Raw genomic sequence first — 19,376 nt, 5'->3', positions numbered from 1 at the left:
GGGTGGGTGTGTTGCTGTCCTGAATTCCTTTATGCTACTGAACTTAAATTGACCTCTGGCTATTAAAGGCGCATGGAATGTAACTTATTTTTCATAATTTTTAAGTACTTAAAAAAACCTATCTTTTCCTGGATAGGAATGTCAATTAAAATTCATGGTTTAACTCCTGTGAGGATTTGAACTTGGAAATTGGAGGTTTGTAAGAGGAAATTGTACCACTGGGAACTATCTTTAGTAGTGACACATTTCTGAACTGTAAATGGGATGTATACTATTGACATTTTCTGAGCTTGGTATAACATCTTCAAATTTCAGCTTGTTACAACTCTCCAGAGGCAGTATGAGACAAAATGTCATTGGAGATTAGAAGGGGAGGAACGTGAATAAGTATATTGGTACACTAATGATTTGAAATGGTAAAAAGTTTATTAACACTCTCACATCACAAAAAAATGGGTTGTTGGGTTTATTTGGGTCAAATTTCTGGCTAGAAATTCTGTTGATTCATTCCAGACACTTCTTTTAATTATGTTTTGGTATTCTTTTCACTACATTGTTACAAAGAATGCAATATTATTCAATGGTCTTGTTTCAGTGTTTTCACTGTGCTTAAGTCTATACAGCTTTGTCAGTCTTGAGTATGATGTGCAGTGTTTCTGTTTCGGTTTTGTATTTTCTATTATATGGTATTCTGCGTAATATGTATGCAGTGCCTAGTGTTGCTGTTGTCTATATATTGTGTCTATTTGTAAGTCCTGGAAATTTGGTTATATACTTGTCTGTGTGATGTCATTATTGCATTCATTTGTGTACTTGCATATGATTATTTGTTTGATGTAACAGCTTGGTCATTCAGTTGAATGAAACCTTTGAATATAATGGATCACATGCAACTGCTGTATTAGGATAAATGTTGTACAAGTCAATGACCCAGATGTGATAGAGGCTTGGTTGTCATATTTTGTGACTACAACAAGACTCTAAAGATTAGGTCTGTTTTTATTTAAACCAAATATGATGGCTCTATGAGAGGTTTCAGTAATGGTGAAACTCGTAAAGTATATAAGAAAATGAATTTTAGCAGTATGATAGGTACTGATGTGACTGTGTAGTAAGAAGTTTGCTTCCCAACTACATTGTTCCAGGTCTAATCCCACTGTGTGTACTTTGGGCAAGTTTCTTGCATTACAGTCCCAGGATTACCAAAGCCTTGCAAGTTGATTTGCTTGGCAAAAACTGAAAAAAAGCCTGATATATAGATATAGATATGTGCATGTATGTATCTGAATACTGAAGCTAATAAAATTCACATGTGCAGCCAACCATGAAGAACAGGTCAGTGATCAGCTGGTACCAAAACAACCATCTACTACTACTCATAGCAGTCCAACAAACACACTCTGGCAGCAAACATAAATCTACCAACTGCTACCAAATTCAAACCAAGACAGATGGACAGATGGAATGGCCTTGAAGTCAAAGATTTTAAACTAATGGAGACAACACTTGAGGAAACACAACTGGATCTCATTATGCAAACAAACTGTTGCATAATCAAATACCTGAATTTTTGGAGAACCATGTTGGGTGGAAACAATTGTGATTAAAAATTAATTGCCCAACCGTACTTCTTGTTGATTCCAATTTCTTCAATTATATGTGCCAGTGACACGTAAAAAGCACCATTTGAGTGTGATCGTTACTAGCGTCGCCTTACTGGCACTTGTGCCAGTGGTAGGGGAAAAACAGCATTCGAGCGAGGGCGTTGCCAGTGCCGCTGGACTGGCTCCTGTGCAGATGACATGTAAAAACACCATTTGAGTGTGGCCGTTGCCAGTACCGCCTGACTGGCCCTCATGCCAGTGGTATGTAAACACACCCTCTACAGTCTTGGAGTGGTTGGTGTTAGGAAGGGCATCCAGCTGTAGAAACTCTGCTAGATCAGATTGGAGCTTGGTGCAGCCATCTGGCTCACCAGTTCCCAGTCAGACTGTCCAACCCATGCCAGTATGGAAAGTGGACGTTAAACGATGATGATGTATGTATGTATGTATATATGTGCATGCATGTGTGTTACTATCTCCTTGCCTTGATATTGTGTGGTAGTTGTAAACAGATGCCACCATCATGTAAGTGTTGTCCTTCATTTCCAATCTTTTGTGAAAACATGTCTGGTCATGAGGAAATCTTATCTTTCCTAGAACAGCAGAGGGGTAGTGACAAAATGGGCATCTGGCTGTAGAAAATCCACCTCAACAAATTCTATACAACCCAAGCAAGCATGGAAAATTGAACATTTAATTAATGATGTTGATCTACAATAATGTCCCCCATCGTAAAAATGTAATTACTGAAAGTCAAACTTTTATAACCTCAAAATCTGATTTTATTTATTCTCAGAAATTGAGTCAATTCACTTTTTGTGAATTTGTGAAAACTGGAACCAAAAGATAGAGTGCAGAAGATAAGATTCAAATAAGACTTATAGAGCATTGGGTGAAGGCATTAGACTAGCTTTAATCAGGTGATCTGAAGTTTAATGCATGCCTTGAATTCTCTCATCAGCTGAAAATTTTTGAATTTTAGATGATTGGGTAGGGAAGTGATCTTAATGATATCACTGTGTTACTTATTAAAAGAAACCTGTATAAATCTTGTGGATATAAACATGCATCATCAAAATATGATGCATTTGGTAAACCTTACATCATGTGTGTGTGTGTGTGTGTAGGATAATCACTTTAAGGCTTTTTTTAAAACTAGAAAAAAAGGATCAAACAGGTAGATTCTATAAGTATTTATAAAATTGATCTAAAATCACTCCAATGCTCAATATGAATCTCTGTTAATTTTAAAATGTAAACTGTCACTGGCAGTCAGGTCACTATATCTCAGAATTTTTAGGTGGATTTCAATAAACCAAAATTGTGATCTTAGAATAAAGCAGCTTGATGAATCACTCACTGAAATTTTGGAATTTGGAGAAAATTTGATACATCAATGGAAATTGATAAGAGTAGAGGTTGTGAATGTTATTGTGGTTAAATGTAGAAAACAAATCACGACTTGCTCGGCATGGATATGATGAATATAAATAGTTTAACATTAATTCATGAGATTGAAGCTCCAGGACAGTGTGTGATTAAGATATTTTAAGGCTAACACTCTTCTCAAAGGAATATCAAGCTATGTTGAGGCAAAACCATTGCAATACACATTAAACCATTAGTCATTGCAAAGCTGAGGAAACTAATTAATAAAGGTCTTTTTGAAGAAATTCCCTTGGAGGTAGTAAATGGGCCTTTCCTTCAGTGATTGTTTGAAAAGGTGGATGAAGATATCAGTAAATGGAGACTATAAAATAGGTGTAACTGAAAGATTACATACAGATTCTGATCTGAACACAATCATTATTTTATTCTCTTTCTGGTTTGAATTATTTTGCTAAATTGGATTTAAAGGGGGTATATCATCAGATGGAAATGTGATATGAAACAAGAAATTACTACAATAAATATGTTAATGGGTATTCTAAGGTAGACATGTCTTCCATGTGGAATTAAAACAACTATCACTATGTTTCAGAGAACTAGTGAATATGTTGAAAATGACATTCAGATTGTTATTTATCAAGATGATATATGTTATTGGTGCTAAAATTATTGAAAATCAAAGTAGATAAGATCATATAAAGAGAATTACCACTCATGATCATCAATTGAGCAATATCTGTTAGAAATGGATGAATTGTCCATTTTGAATATAGACTAACAATGAAGGATATATTACCACTTCATTGTTTCGTAGGGAGAATTATGGTTATAAAACCGCGAGAGGACAAGAAGCAATTTGACCCTTTTCTTGGACTTGTTTATTTCTATTGAAGAATTATTGATCCTTATTCAGTCTGTATATTGCTGCTTGCATCATTTTGTAAGCATGGAATCAATTTCCAGCAACAAAAGACATTTGAACATATAAAGCTGATGTTAGTATCAAAGCCAATAGCCCATATTTATGATACTGCTAAAGAAGTTTCCTGAACAACTGATATAGGTGAAAGAGCCATATCAGAAATACTTTCATAAGATGGCCATCCTATATTATTACATTTGAGAAGAGCATTAGCCACAGTGAAACAAAATACTTAAATATTGGAAGGAAAACGTTTGTGATTGTATGCTGTTCTCAAAGAGCACTGCATATATGGATCTCACATCAGTTGGGAATTATTTGTTGATTCATATGCTGGCTGGTCAGAAATAAAGGTTAAGGATAAAGAAGCAGAAACAGTAGTATTTGGCAAGGTCTGTGAATTTCATGATAATGACTTGTGTACATGGCTCAATAAAATCAGATATAAACCTATGAAAATATCTGCATATCATCCAGAAAATATGCTTGCAAGTTTTAAAGCAAATTCACCAAGTAAATGTCACAGACAGAGTTGCATGTTTTTTGAGCTATCACATTAACTCATACTCAAGAAAACTTAAGTTCCAACTCTTATATGTACTGACAAATATGATCATCAATAACAATGCTTTGTGAAACTGTAGTTCCAGTTTGATATTGATGCAAAAAAAATAAAAGGCACAATGAACTAGATGTATCTCTCAAACAAGAATAGATACAACTGTGATTCTTAAGGATGAATAGAGTACATCAAATGTAGATCTTGAAAGACATATTTAATAGTGGAAAAAAATTCAGAACTGGTCTGTAAGCTTTGAATGAAGTTCAAGACTCCATTGAAAAGAACTGTGGTTTGATAACTGATCATCATCATCATCATTTAACTTTTGCTTCCCATGCTAGCATGGGTTGGATGGTTTGACATGGAGCTGTCTAGCAGGAAGCTATCCAGACTCTGTCTGTTGTGGCATGGTTTCTATGGCTAGATTCTTTCCTAACGCCAGTCACTTAAGTGTACTGGGTGCTTTTACATGCCACCAGCATAGGTTCATTCACACAGCACAGGCATGGGTGTGTTTACACTGCGCAGGCACGGGTGTGTTTACACTGCACCAACACAGGTGCATTACTGCAGCATCAGCATGGGCGCTCTTTAAATAGCTCTGGTACCTGAAAGGACAAGCCTGTATGTGTGGAAGACAGTAATTTTACTTAGCTTGACGTGTCTTTATTAAGTACAGCAAATTGCCACATCTTCTGGTCCTTTGTCATTTCCTCAGTGAGGCCCAGCATTTGAAGATCCATTCTCACCACTTCATCCCATGTCTTCTTGGGTCTACCCTTTCACAGGTATCCTCCACAATTACAGCTTGGCACTTCTTTACACAGCTGTCCTCATCCATGTGATGAGCTGTCCCCATCATATAACCCAGTTTTCCTCTTAAATCGTTTCCACTCTGTCCTGCATACACACTGACATTACCCATTCAGCAGAGCATGCTAGCTTCATTTCTTTCAAACCTTTGCAAGTCCTCTGTAGTCAAAGCCCATATTTCACTTTGTAACATGGTTATGTATGCACAGGCATCATATAATCTGCCTTTCACTCTGAAGGAGAGGCCCTTAGTTACCAACAACAGTAGAAGCTCTCTGAACTTTGTCTCGCTCATTCTCATCCTAGCAAGATAAGAATTCAGCACCCCCCCCCTGTTGCTAACTTGGTCTCCTAAGTAACAGAAGCTATCTACTACTTCTAATGTTCACCCCAAGTATTTGAGGGAGTCTATTGTCTGTGCATTTTTAGTGCTTATTGTATCTACACATTTGCTGCACACAAAGGCTATATTCTCTGTTAACCTTCTGGTAATCCCGCTACACTTCTTGTGTGTCCAAAGCTTACTCTGAGTACAACATATGGAGTTTCTATCAACACCCTTCTTACATATCAAGCACAGCCATCTCTCAGACAGGACTTGTGATTTGTCTGTTTTCCTATTTACTAGGACTTTGGTTTTTGTTAAATATGTAATTTTCCTGGAACAGGAACAAATATAAGAAAATGATTCCAGAAGCAGTTTTTGACTAGTAAAAGGAAGTAAACCAACTCTTTTGTGAGAGATGTCATTATTTTCTAATATATCTTTTGTTTTTCTTCTATTTTAGTACTTCACTTCCTTTCTTAATTCTTCCTTGCCCTCTTTTCCTAATTCTCTTACTTCTACAAAATTAAAAAATTACCCAGAATGTTCCTGAATTTGGAGCAAGACATAGAATTAGGGTTGGTTCAGCTTTATAGCACTTACATATTAGTTTCTCTTGTGCCTGTCTTTGAGTACATTATCAAATTCATATACTAAATCATTTGATCTACCCTCTCCCCATACTACTTTCCTTGTTGGACAAGTAACATAGCTATAATTATAATAATATCTAATAAATGTAGAATTCAGTTTCATAATTCATTTCATCTCAGTTTCAATCAATGTATGTATGAATCTCTCTCTCTCTCTCTCTCTCTCTCCCTCCCTTCTCTATGGAATTGAATTTGAAACAAGATTGTTGATTTAGTTACTGTTTTCCATTAAATATAGATGCATTAAAAGTGTATATGTACATTTACACATGTCTGTGTATACATATATCTGTGTACCTCTACTACTCACATATATATATATGTATGTGTGTGTATGAATGTATGTATGTTTTTATGTCACCAGTTTTCTATGACTGGAATTTCCTAAATGTCTATTATCTATGGATGGCAACTAGAGGAAATTGGTATTAAATATCGGCTTGTTTTTGTTATTATTAACCATTTCTGTTTTTAAGTACCTCTCTCCCCATTGAAGCATATCCATTTGCTCTTCAACAGTTTCTATTTTCTAACCTCATCTCATATAAACTAATCATCACCATCATAATTTTATGTCCACTTTCCATGCTGGTATGGATTGCACAAGTTGTCACAATCTGAGTTCTTATTTAGTGTTACTGTTCTTGAGTTGAAGAAGCATGACTCGATTGTATAGCTGTTTCTGTTAAGGTTTCTACAGCTGGATATGCTCCATTTAAAATGCTCCATTTAAAATGACTAAAGATGGGCCAGACAACTGGGAATTGAACACTACATCAATGCTTACATGGCTCTGTACACACCCAATTCACCCATCTAGCCCACCCATTAATTTCAGCCAATTTTAATGTATAGATAATTTTGGAGCCATGTAAGCATTGATGTTGTGTTCAATTCTCAGTGGTTTGGCCCATCTTTTTTCAGTCAGTTGTTTAGGTTTAGTCATTTTAAATGGAGCATATTATTGCAAATAATATATAATTATAGTTATTATTAAAAAGGACCTATGTCTGTTGCTCTTCTCCATAATTTACAGCTTTTGGGTTTGTTTACAAATTTATAAATATATATTCTAAACTAAATTTATCTGTACATTAAAATTGGCTGAAATTGATGGGTGAGCTATGTGGGTGAATTGGGTGCATATGGAGCCATGTGAGCATTGATGTCATGCTTAATTCCCAGTGGTTCAGCCCATCTTTTTTCAGTCAGTTTAGGTTTAGTTTAGTTGCTTTAAATGGTGCATATATTATTGTAAATAATATATAAGTGCAGTTTTTATTATAAAGGACCTGTGTGTGTCGCTCTTCTCTGTAATTGACATCCTTCAGATTTGTTTACAGATTTATAAATACACACACACACACATCTTTCAAGCCTTTGCAAGTCCTCTGTAGGCAAGGCCCATGTTTCACTGTGTAACATAGTTGTGTATGCACAGGTATCATATAATCTGCCTTTCACTCTGAAGGAGAGGCCCTTAGTTGCCAACAACAGTAGAAGCTCTCTGAACTTTGTCTAGCTTATTCTTATCTTAGCAACTAAACTTTCAGCACTCGCCCACCCATTGCTGCTAACTTGGTCCCCTAAGTAACAGAACTACATCACTACTATTATTTTAACATTTGTTTTGTATGGGTTTTCTCTAGCACCACATGTTACCTTTTGTGGTCCTTTAATATTCACCACTTTATACCATGTCTTATATCCTTATTCCACAGGTTGTATCCTCTTCAAGTACTTGACACTTTTTATGCAACTGACATCCTCTGTACACATCAGAGGCCCTTACAAGTGAAGCTTTCTCTCGTGCACACTACACCTGATTCTTTTTTATCTAGTTTTTCTCTCAGTTCATTTGTACTGTCATTTATGCACCCCAACATTAGACATCCTGCAAAACTTGCTTCTTACTCATTTCATTTTTTTCCAGCCTTCACGTTTATCCTCTACATCATACATATAGCTATGAAGTGATGTACAAGCATTCAGCTCTGAAGGCACTGCCTTTTATAGCAGAAACAGCCATAAGCCAATGAAGCTGATTACATAATTCTTGGTACTTTGTCTTTCCATTAATCATATCACATTTTGCACTTGCCTAACTTTTACTCTGAAGTGTATGTATATTAAGTTCTAACAATAGGTTATTAGTATCACTATGTCAAGGCAAGATCATAAAATAAACATTATATGAACGCTACAATTTTTTAATAAAAGAAAATGGTGCTCAATATATGATGTAGAATTTATTCAAGAACTGACAAGTTCTTTTTATGTTGTTTCTGAGTTTAAAAAGCAAATTACCCTTGTGAAATTGGATGGATAACATGCAGTTTTATTTCCTGTTCTCTTTGTAAATTTTGAAACCTGGTACTTTTTGAAAATAAATCAATATTTCTCAATTTTGAAATATGTTTGAATAATTGAAAAATGGTTAAAAACCCAAACTTCAAGTTTTTTTTTTATCTATTTTCCTTTTTACTCGTTTTCATTTAATTTCCATTTTTTTTTTTTTTTCGAAGAAGTAAATTAAAAATATTGACTTCTACACCTAATATTAAGTCAGAATGTAATGTTCTGTCATACAATGGGTCATTGAGACATAACCAATGTCTTTATTTCATCAAAAGATGCTAAGATATATTGGAGTGTTCTTACTCCAATGGAATGATTTCAGCATCTAGAAGTTCAAGCCAACATAACTTTTTTTTACACTGTTTAGTCAACAGAGCAAGGGCTGTGCCTATGGATTTTATATTTTTTCTGCTGGGCTCCTGGGACTGGTCAGACAAAGGAAAATACATCTTGATATCATCAGACTGCACATAGTACAAATACTTGCAACAGTGGACACCTGTTAATAGCACTCTAGGGTGCCATTAAGTTAGTCACACATTGAGTGCAGATATGAATTATGTGCCTGTATATATATGACACCTGTTTACTGTTAAGTAAACTGACATAATACTGTAGTTAGGTGTACTTGTAACCTGATAACTGATTAGATTGAAGTGGACCAGTAACATTTTACATTGGAGCAGACCTGTGTGGAGATTTTGTTTTGCATATGAATATGATATAGGATGTATGTCTGGATACATTCTCTAAAGTATTCATTAAATCTTATTGGTGCCGATTTTATTATTTATTGCTATGGGAGTTGCTAAAATATATACTGGTAGTATATTGGTTCATCTACATTGCATCTTCACCATTTACGAAAGAGAAAGGAAATGGTTTAGGGAAGAAACTATTATCTACATGGTGCCAAGTTTCCATTGAATTGACATGGCATGATTCAGTTTTCAACATTTTGATGTAACTATTGCTCTTGGAACAAACATAAGCTTAAAAATTCTAATTTGCTGCACTCCATAATTCGGTCATTACACCTAATTGAAATAATTTACAGTATCACCTCAATAGTATTCATCTTATTTTTTTACGTAACATTTAAATGTTTTTTTTCAACAAGGAAGTTCACATATACTGGTGAGGTTTTGCTCTGATTGAATGAAACTAACATCTGTTGCGCAGAATTATTTCACTATGTAGTAAGACTCTATTTCTGATCAAAGGCCAAAGACATGTTTTTCACTGTTAGAAATGGAGGCAAATATATTTGTACTGTCAATTTCTGAATGAAAAAGACGTCTGACTCTTTCCTAACATTAATATAGTATTTCTTACATTATTCACAAGCTATCTTAGTTTTCTTTCTCTTTCTGCCTTCCTTCTAGTAGGATAGCTCACTGTTTTCATCTTTTTAGGGTGGTGAATAAGAAGCAATTATCATTGTCTAGTGTGCTAGTGTGCAAATTCACAGATATTTATTACTATATCTAATCATAAAACACCCCTTGGTTGTTGGTCTATTATGGGACTTGACTACATGGTATAATAAATTCAACAATACAGCAGATGTTGGTTTTATCCTTGTCAGGTAAAACTCACCAGAATGAATGAACTTCCCTATTGAAAAACATTTAAATGTTACTTTTGTCCATCAAACTGGGTATGTTTTGTACCATAGTTCACTCCTCTGTTTAATTTTTCCTATACACCTATGGTTTACACATTTCTTTCAAAAGCCTAACTTTGAATTAAATTCAGTAATAATATCAGCACATTTCAGTGACAGTATTTATGACATTCAGGAAGGCAGTGAGCTGGCAGAATCATTGCCATATTGAAAAAAATGCTTAGCAGTATTTCTTCTGACTTTACATTCTGAGTTCAAATGTTGCTAAAGTTGATTTTGCCTTTCATCTTTTCAGGGGTTGATGATAAAATAAGTGCCAGTCAAGTACTGAGGTTGATGTAATCAACTTGCACTCTCCTCCACAATTTCTGGCCTTGTGCCAAAATTTGAAACCAATATTTATGACATACAAGGATATTAAAAAATGCATGATGGGAAAACAAAAATGAAGTAACATAACTTTAACTTTGCATAGATGATTATAACATAATAGAGGAAAAGAAATATCCTTTTCGTAAATACAATATCAAATACTAAACTAGATCAGAGCTTCCATTCAAAGATTTATTTTGAACAAAGTATCATTACTTTTACCCACCACCACAATAAAATAGAAAAAGAATATGAGCTGTTCTACTACAAGTTGAGAGATAGCAGCTGAGTGAAAACTTTACATATCCTGAATTAAACCAAAAATACTCTTTTATTATGGATTAGCAGAATTAGTTGAATGTTGGATAAAATGCCTTGCAGTATCTAGTTGTCTTTATACATTCTAAGGTCCAGGTAGACTTTGCCATTCAAACTTTGAGAGTTGATTATTTTTTCATACTCAGTATTACCAAAGCATAGAAAAATCTACTTATGTCTGTTCCTGGCTGTTCAGAGACTATCCTTCAAAAATTCCATGCTTTCTGAAATCCATCAACACTTTCCTCTTCAGAGTTATTTTACTTTTCTGTCTTTTTGTGTGTTTATCATATGTATTTATGCATGTACTTTTGGCTTCATTGCCCTCTTTCTTTACTTATTGCTGCTTTTTGTTATTTCTTTTACCTTTTCTTGTGGAATTGTGGTGCAGCTGAGCAGTGTGTATGATAAGTTCATTATTATAATTACTATTTTTCCCTACTTTAAAATATCTGATTGCCTATCAACATTGGAAACTGTTATTACTATCAATATTAATGTTTCTATAGGAAATAGAACGGATATTAGGCTAAATTGCAAAACAAGTGAGTACATGACCTTAGTTTCAAATCTTTCATACAGTTAGTGTAGTCCGAGTGAAATGTTCTTTATTTCATTTTTGAATGACCGAACCCAAACCAGTTGCATTCCTACTTCAGAGTTGCAAGGGTATCCAATTACTCCAACAAATCCCCTTCAATTATGTTACAATGACAAGTTGATAGAGTATTGAACAAGGTATCAACTTGTGGTGATTACATGATTGAGAAGTGCAACCTTCTTAACCATACAAACATGTCTAACATTATTTTGTGTCAATGTAAATCATTATTCAGACCACAAAATTAATTTTACCTATATTATTTTTGTTATTATTAGGTCAGTAGATAAAACAATAGTGTTGCACTAAATGACTTACAAGAATTGTATGTGTTTACATTCTGAATTCAATTTTCATCAAGGTCAACTTTGCTTTTCATCCCTATATGGATCAATAAAATAAATACCAGGTACATAATAAAGTTAACTGAATTGATTTACATGCTCTCCTCTATTATAAAGTCTGCAGTGTATACTAGATACATTAATATTATTGTCATTTAGCACCATTCAGTCCTGCTGAGTAGACTTCAGATCATAAACATTCTGATTATGACTGTCTTAGTTTTATTTTCTATTATCTAGTATCTAACACTACATTATCCAATATAATTTTAGATACATCTTATGTTAGTGTGATTTAATAAGAATTTGACTATTATTTCTAGCTTAAGTGATCATGTGGAATCACTCTTGTTGGCTTTTGCTTTTAATGCATTGGATTAAATGTGCTGTAGTATTTAATTTTGTCTCCAGTCCCATGAACATATTCCATTGAGCAGGAATTTGCTTTCATCTTAAGATTGATAAATTGGATGCCAGTTATAGATTAGGATTGACTTAGTTACATACCCCACATACCCCCAACAAAACCAGCCAGGGAGAGTCTCTATGGTTGCTTGACCTGTTACAAATAGATCACTATTATTTTAGTTAGATGCTGTCTTCTGAATTTAAATCTCGGTGAGGCCAACTTTGCCCTCCATCTTTCCAATGTCAATAAAATAAATACTAGTAATGTATTCAGGAAAGAGATGTGAATGTAATTCATTTGATCATACATTCCCTTTATAAATCTGCAATCTTGTGCAATTATTGTTACTGCTGCCACTACGGTCGTAGTAGTGGCAGTGGTGCTCATCACCGTCAAAGGGAACCTTTAAAGCCACATAATAAATGGCCCAGCTCAAACAGCAACAAAATCAACCACATCTATCCTTTAATATTTTGCCCTTTCATCTCCTGAGATAGTAATATGATGCTGAAAAGAAGGGATTTCTCTCTCTCTCTCTTTCTCTTTCTCTCTCTCTCTCTCTCTTTCTCTCTCTTTCTCTCTCTCTCTCTCACACACTCAATTTTGAGTGACTTCAGTTTTGCTTGCTTATTCAGTTTGAACAAAACATACACACCTAGAAAAATTCTGAAGTCATTGTCCATGAAATTATTTACAAATATCAGAATCTACACTTGTATTGAGTCCATTATTCAGTTAATATTTACTGTTTTCATGCATGCAAAAACAGTTTTGCTTTCTATGTATGTTAATAATTACTGTAGTTGTTTTGGCAACACCATTAACAAATGATATAGATTGTCTGATAGAATTTATAAATGATGTCCGACTAAATGTTAATGCTAGATCATTATTAAATAAGTTATTAGTGTGAATAGCAGAGATGACAGGTTGTCAGTTAATCTTGCCATCAGCACAGCGTTGCATTTGTGGCCAAAAAAGAATGAGTGAACTTCTACATTGGTTGTTGAACCTGTTAGAAATAACAGCTAATTATTCCTCTCCTCAAATTATATCCTCTGTCTTTTTTTTAAAAAAAAAGTACATTAGATAATAACTTATCATGAAGTCGTTGGTGGAACACTTTATTATGTCTACTGGTTCATGGCTATCATAAGACCTTATAACTCTTAGCAGATGGTTCCACTTTGGTCTAAGTCAGTTATTACCATATAATCTCAGATCAGCCTTAATCAAATGGACCTATGATTACAAGCATTCCAGCTATGACTATTCTGTCCTTTTGTGTATCCAGGATTACATTAGTCAATGCATTTTTTTTATTTTTTAAGGTAGTGCAATTTTTTTTTGTTAGGGGTATTTGGCTACTATTTCTTGCAGAGCAAGTAGCCACAAGTTTTAAATAGTTAAGTGTTGTTCCTTTACCATTACAAGTAATGGCTATTCTGAAAGTATAAAATGTGTTCATTATCTTTCAATATTGGAGTTTAATTCTAATTGATAAACTGGTGTTCTAATCAAAGTTCTTTTTCTGATTTGAGTAATGCCAAGGAAATGACAATCTTATAATTTACCAAATCTGCCAACACCCCCAGCCTGCTATTTTATATATTTGGCTTGGTTTCTGTGACTGGATGCCCTTCCTAACACCAAACACTTTGCAGTGTGTGCTGGGTGCTTTTAAAATGGCACCAGCATGTGCACTTTTATGTGGTGCTGGCAGAAGTTTAAAATAATCTTTGATATGAAAGAAAAAGGTGTCATTATGCTGTTTGCATCATATATGTATTTGTGTATATTCATAATGATTCACTCTTCCACTATCCTGTTTCTTTTGTCACATCCAGTACTTCAAGTAATAAGAGTCCACCGTTTTGTTTTCTAACAGATAACTCATAGTGTGATAATGAGGAGAGATACTGAATTGCCAGATTCAAATAAACAAAACTTTATTTCATGTACTGAGTACTTTTTCTCCCATTTGTTACACATAATTTAAAACAGTTTTGTTGATATAGCATTTGTTGTCTGTTTTTTTGCAAGAAAGTAATGAAAAATTAGTCAACATTACTATATATTATGTATGTAATGGAAAATATGTCAACTATTTATTATTATGTATATGTACACATGCCTACATATATTTTTTTTCATTTTATTTTTTTTAGCTCAGCACTGTTGAACGCTTGATATTTGATTTCCTGGGTTATATGTGGGCTCCAATAATGGGAAACTTTTTGCAAATTATCTGTGTGATTATTGGAATATTTGGTGTATGTCAATACAGACCTTGTCTTGTGGCTGTGGTAAGTATTTCATTCTATTTAACTTTTTTATCATTTCTTTTGTATTCTATTTTTATTGCCAAGTATAATACAATGAGAATTAAACTCCCAGATGACCAAATTTATATTTCAATTTCAAGTTGAAACTATTTTACTTCAGTGATGTAATGTAAATGCTTAAAGTAGGTATAAGAAATATTGGTGCATGACTGCATTGTCAAGTTCAAACTCTTTGAAGAATATACAAACTAACAAAACACTTAACTTTTACAGTGTTACTTGTCATCATCATCGTTCCTTTCTTGCAGTGTTAATTTTGTGATACATGTTTCTTGGGATAGCTACAAGGAATAAATCCCTCATTTAGTCAGTGAGTACTATCTCCAATCGACTAGCTGGTTAAGTGAACTAAGGTGCACGTTGCCCTGAGAAACATTAAAAACTAGTTACAGACAGAAATAGCTACAGCATCAATAACTATGACTCATAACCAGTGTACTTGTACATACACCACCAAGTGCAGCAGAACAATAACTGATGTGCTCTGTGTTCACCTTGCTCACCCCCACTCTGGCTACCACCAGAATCCATTGGTATACAGGCAGAAATAGATTTTGATAGTCAAGAGAATATTTCTCCAAACTGTCTCACTGCACCCCATATGATTAAGTACAGATATAACATGCCTCCCTCCAGCTGACAACCATGATGATGATGATGATGATAATGGTTGTCAGCTGGATTGAGTCATGTTATATCTGTAACAACAAATCTATGGGTTGTTTGTTCCTTGTGATTCAATTGACCCTCTGCTTGCCTTTTTCTGTATGATCAGAGCTAATCTAGAGCTATACAGCAAGAACTAAGATTTGTAGAAGTATGTAATTAAGAGTATTGCCCAAATAAATAACAAATCCTTTTCAGGGGATTTGATTATGGAATTTTTAAATTCTTGGAATCTGTATTTTTTAATTAATTATCTTACATCACAACTTGTGAATAATAGCGTCATTGATCACAGGTTTCCAACAGGCCAATCACTGGTTCACTACATTTACAATAGTCAATATGATGAGGGATCTTCTGTAACTTGATACAGGACAAATGATTCACAAAGCATCTGTTTTACATCAATGTCTATATTCTTCGTTGATACACATCAATAAAATATACACACACAATGGGGCTTCTGTACAATTTTTGCCATATGTAATCTTAAGACCTGAGTCACAACACATTACTCTATATAATCAAAGTAACAATTGTTTTCTTAATTTTGAAAATAATTTTCAAAAAAGTGTAATGTATTGAATATCTATTAACTTAGGACTATTTTAAACAAAGTGATGGATTTGTTGTAATTTGTGATTAATATTACTCTGGGAAAATAGTTTATTCTTAGAACAAAGAAAAATAATGGAATATTAGAATATTTGATCTCTGAGTCTGACACTTCACACAGAAGTATTGATATGTAATATATCAAGAATAAATATATTAAACACTTTTTAAACTGTTACATCAATAGTTTCATGCTTGTGTGACTGTCATGGATTTTATAAATTTGGACATTTCCATATTAGTATTTTTTTTTTAATAGCCAGATACTTTTTATTGCTAATTCTAAGCAACTGTTCAACAAATTGTTAAAGCAATTGTTGGGAGCTGAGGCAAGCAAATATTTGAGCTTTAACTAGAGGCCCAACACAATAACTTGCAAAGAAATATTTTTCCTTCAATGAAAAATCTCTCTGGGAATGTTAGCCTTTACAAACTTCTTTCTCTCACAATACTATCATACATCTTTACTGTTTTTATTACAGATTATCTGTAGTCAAATAATTCTACTGACCACATTTTGATGATATGGAAAGGTTTGAACACCTGACCATATTTGTAGCTCAATATTTCACTTAAGCACTAGTAAAACATGGTCCATTGACTTGTCTATAGAGCAGTAACTCCAAATACCAGTTAACTCAAATTATGATAACCCACCCAGTTTATGCCAGTTTGGAGAACCTGCTTATTCTGAGGTCATTTCAAATATATTTTAAAGAAGTGTAGATATTTTTTGGTGTCGATATTTTCAGATATTTTTTGGTGTAGATATTTTTAGATATTTTTTTCCCCCCAATCACCTAATGAGATTAGGAGTTATGACAAGAGTGTGCTGGTTTACCTACAAGTAAGAAGCTGTACTCCATCCCTATTTTGCTGAGTAGTTAAAATTTTTAGGGTGTTAAAATTCTGAAGTCTGGAAAAGCTTATTTTACATGATGCAGTTAATGTGATCTTGTCTCCTGTAACCTTGAAATGTTAATTGATTTTAATAAATGTATGAAACATTGGTAATTAATATAAAAATGTAATTAGGCTAGGATTGTCCTGAATGATTGATGAAATTTTAGTCTAAGAATTAGCTATGTTAAAGTAGATATTCTTGAAGCTGCTCTGTTGTGGGAGTAAAAGCTGATATAGCTGGCAGTGCTGCTGTGTTAAGTTACTGGTAGCACATAACCATTTATTATTACCATACCTAGCAATAAATTTTTGCATAAAACAAAAAAGAATATGAAGTGATGACAACTTTGTAGGGAGTTTTCAGTATTGAATTACAGAAACTTTCTCTTCCTCTAAGGGTTTTCCTCAAACTGAGAACCCAGCCTTTGCTTTCTGAAACAGAATCCCAAATTACGTTTTGGTTCTCTATTTCAAGGAGTAATTATTTTACTGTTAAGTATGGCAATAAATACCTTCATCTTTCTAAGTAATAGCTCCTACCCAGCTGTTTATATTGAAAACTAACTGCTTCTTGTTGCTATTAACTGACAAAAGTATATTACGAAGGCTAAATATGAATTCCTTAAAGAAAAGAACTACATAGCTTGGTTAGATACAAACTGAGTTGGTAATTAAATTAATATAATTAATATTTCTTTTCTAAAGGTGTGCACTTATTATAAATTGAGCTAAAAACTTCTGTTTTGAAATTTAAGATGTTTTTATTGTATGGAGTTAATTTTATATCTTATCCCTAAATTAATGTAGCTAGACTCTCTTTTAAATAAGTTAAATTTAATGGGGTTTTTTCCCTTTACAGAGAGATTTTGAAGGAATAGGAGAGGCAGTACATATTCTTTACTACTAAGCAAATTAAAGCAGATAAAAATTTATCAAAGTTTATAGAAATGTCCACAACAGATGTTAACTCTTACCTATTTGGGTGATAGTTCATAATTATATGATCATTTTCCACCCATTTTTTTCTTTTCCCAAGCATATTAACTATTATTTTTAATGGGTTTTTTTATAAACCTTATATTAAAAATTTTGAAGATTTTTTTTCTTTAGTTAATAGTTAAAGGAATCTGTTAGTCTGAGAGGATCTTTTATGTCCTAAGTGAATTTAATATCTAGTTTGAATCGTTATTGAATTTTTCATTGAGCATCTTTGGAGTGGAGAAAAGTTTGAAAGTATTTAGTTTTAGTGTAACCAACAGCTTCTGGAATGTGTAATACAGTAGGAGTTTGGAAAGAAAGTGATTGAATTAAATGCATCCAAATAGTGGCAATATAGAGCAAGATGTTTGATCTACTCAAAGAAATTGGTGTTTTCACCCTCTTCTTTTTAACTTTGGCAAGAGACTTGTAAAAAAAAAAAAAAAAAAAAACTTACTATTCTTAACATTAGTTGCTCTACTGTCACGTGTTGATTTGCTCATGGCAGCCTGCAACTTTGAAGTAAATCTCATTCAAATTATTCCTTATTTGCGCTAATTACATCTCTTTTTATAAATGAATATGTTCCATAACCCTTAACGACACATTAGTTTACTAGTTTAAGCTTTTCTTTGATGTATTACATAGCTTGAGAAAATCAGCACAATGGGAACTCATCCTCTCTTTCTCTCTCTCTCTCTCTCTCTCTCTCTCTCTTGCTCTCTTCATAATCCTTTCACCTTCCTGCATGTTATTGATTATGGCTGAAAATTGCAGGTATGGGAAGTAAATGAAATATGGTAAAACCTAGGGGTCAAATCTGTATTGTAGAGTTGTCGTAGCTAAAGGTTAGCACTATTCTTCAATCCTAACACTTACCCTTATCCTCTTGAATGATAAACTAAATCTTTTTAAGTCTAAGTATTGCAAGTTATCAAAGGATACTCATGTTGTTTGGGTCAGATCAAATAGGATATGAACTTCCGATTTTCTGAATGGAAAGAGTAAACATTTAAGTAATTAACATCAAGTTTCTGAACTGCAGAGTCACTTTTAAAAGCATTTGATTATGCATGATTAAACAAACTTTGTCTGGCATGGCTAGCTGCCATTTCAGCTACTGTTGGTATGCTATAAAGCATTGGGAAGTCAATATTTGCATTAATTAATCCCTAAAGTGCATAATAAATTAGTGTATTGTAATGTACTTCTTTTTATTTAAATGTGACAGCACAAATACCACTTGTTAAACAAAACATTTTGTTTGGTATATATTATTGTTACATGCAATTTCTCTTTCATATGTGTGTGTGTGTGTGTGTGTATAATCTTTTTTCTGATTCATTCAATGACTTTTCTGTAACTACATGTCAAAACCTTCATTCTTCACTGCATTGATTCCAGACATTTTGAAGACCAGCTTAATTTCCATTTGTTCACCTCTCTCTCTCTCTCTCCCCATCTTTCTCTCTCTCTCTCTCCATCTCTCTCTCTCTCTCTCCATCTCTCTCTCTCTCTATTTCTCTCTCTCTCTCTATTTCTCTCTCTCTCTCTATTTCTCTCTCTCTCTCT

The 19,376-nt window shown here is 33.6% G+C and overlaps 1 protein-coding gene across 3 annotated transcripts in view; it reads left to right on the top strand.

The window, feature by feature from the left end:
• LOC106878292 (sodium/potassium-transporting ATPase subunit beta-1-interacting protein 2) overlaps positions 1-19,376 on the top strand; it is a 210,762-nt gene that overhangs the window by 51,502 nt on the left and 139,884 nt on the right. For all 3 annotated transcript variants that reach the window (XM_014927475.2, XM_052966604.1, XM_052966603.1), the window contains exon 2: positions 14,466-14,603. In XM_014927475.2, the coding sequence (XP_014782961.1) occupies positions 14,466-14,603 (138 nt within the window). The remainder of the gene's footprint in view (positions 1-14,465; positions 14,604-19,376) is intronic.

Source organism: Octopus bimaculoides, chromosome 3, assembly GCF_001194135.2.
Source record: "Octopus bimaculoides isolate UCB-OBI-ISO-001 chromosome 3, ASM119413v2, whole genome shotgun sequence".
In the NCBI taxonomy this organism is placed as follows: domain Eukaryota; kingdom Metazoa; phylum Mollusca; class Cephalopoda; order Octopoda; family Octopodidae; genus Octopus; species Octopus bimaculoides.
The sequence above is the reverse complement of the archived record's forward strand: the minus strand, read 5'-3'. Positions and strand labels throughout refer to the sequence as shown.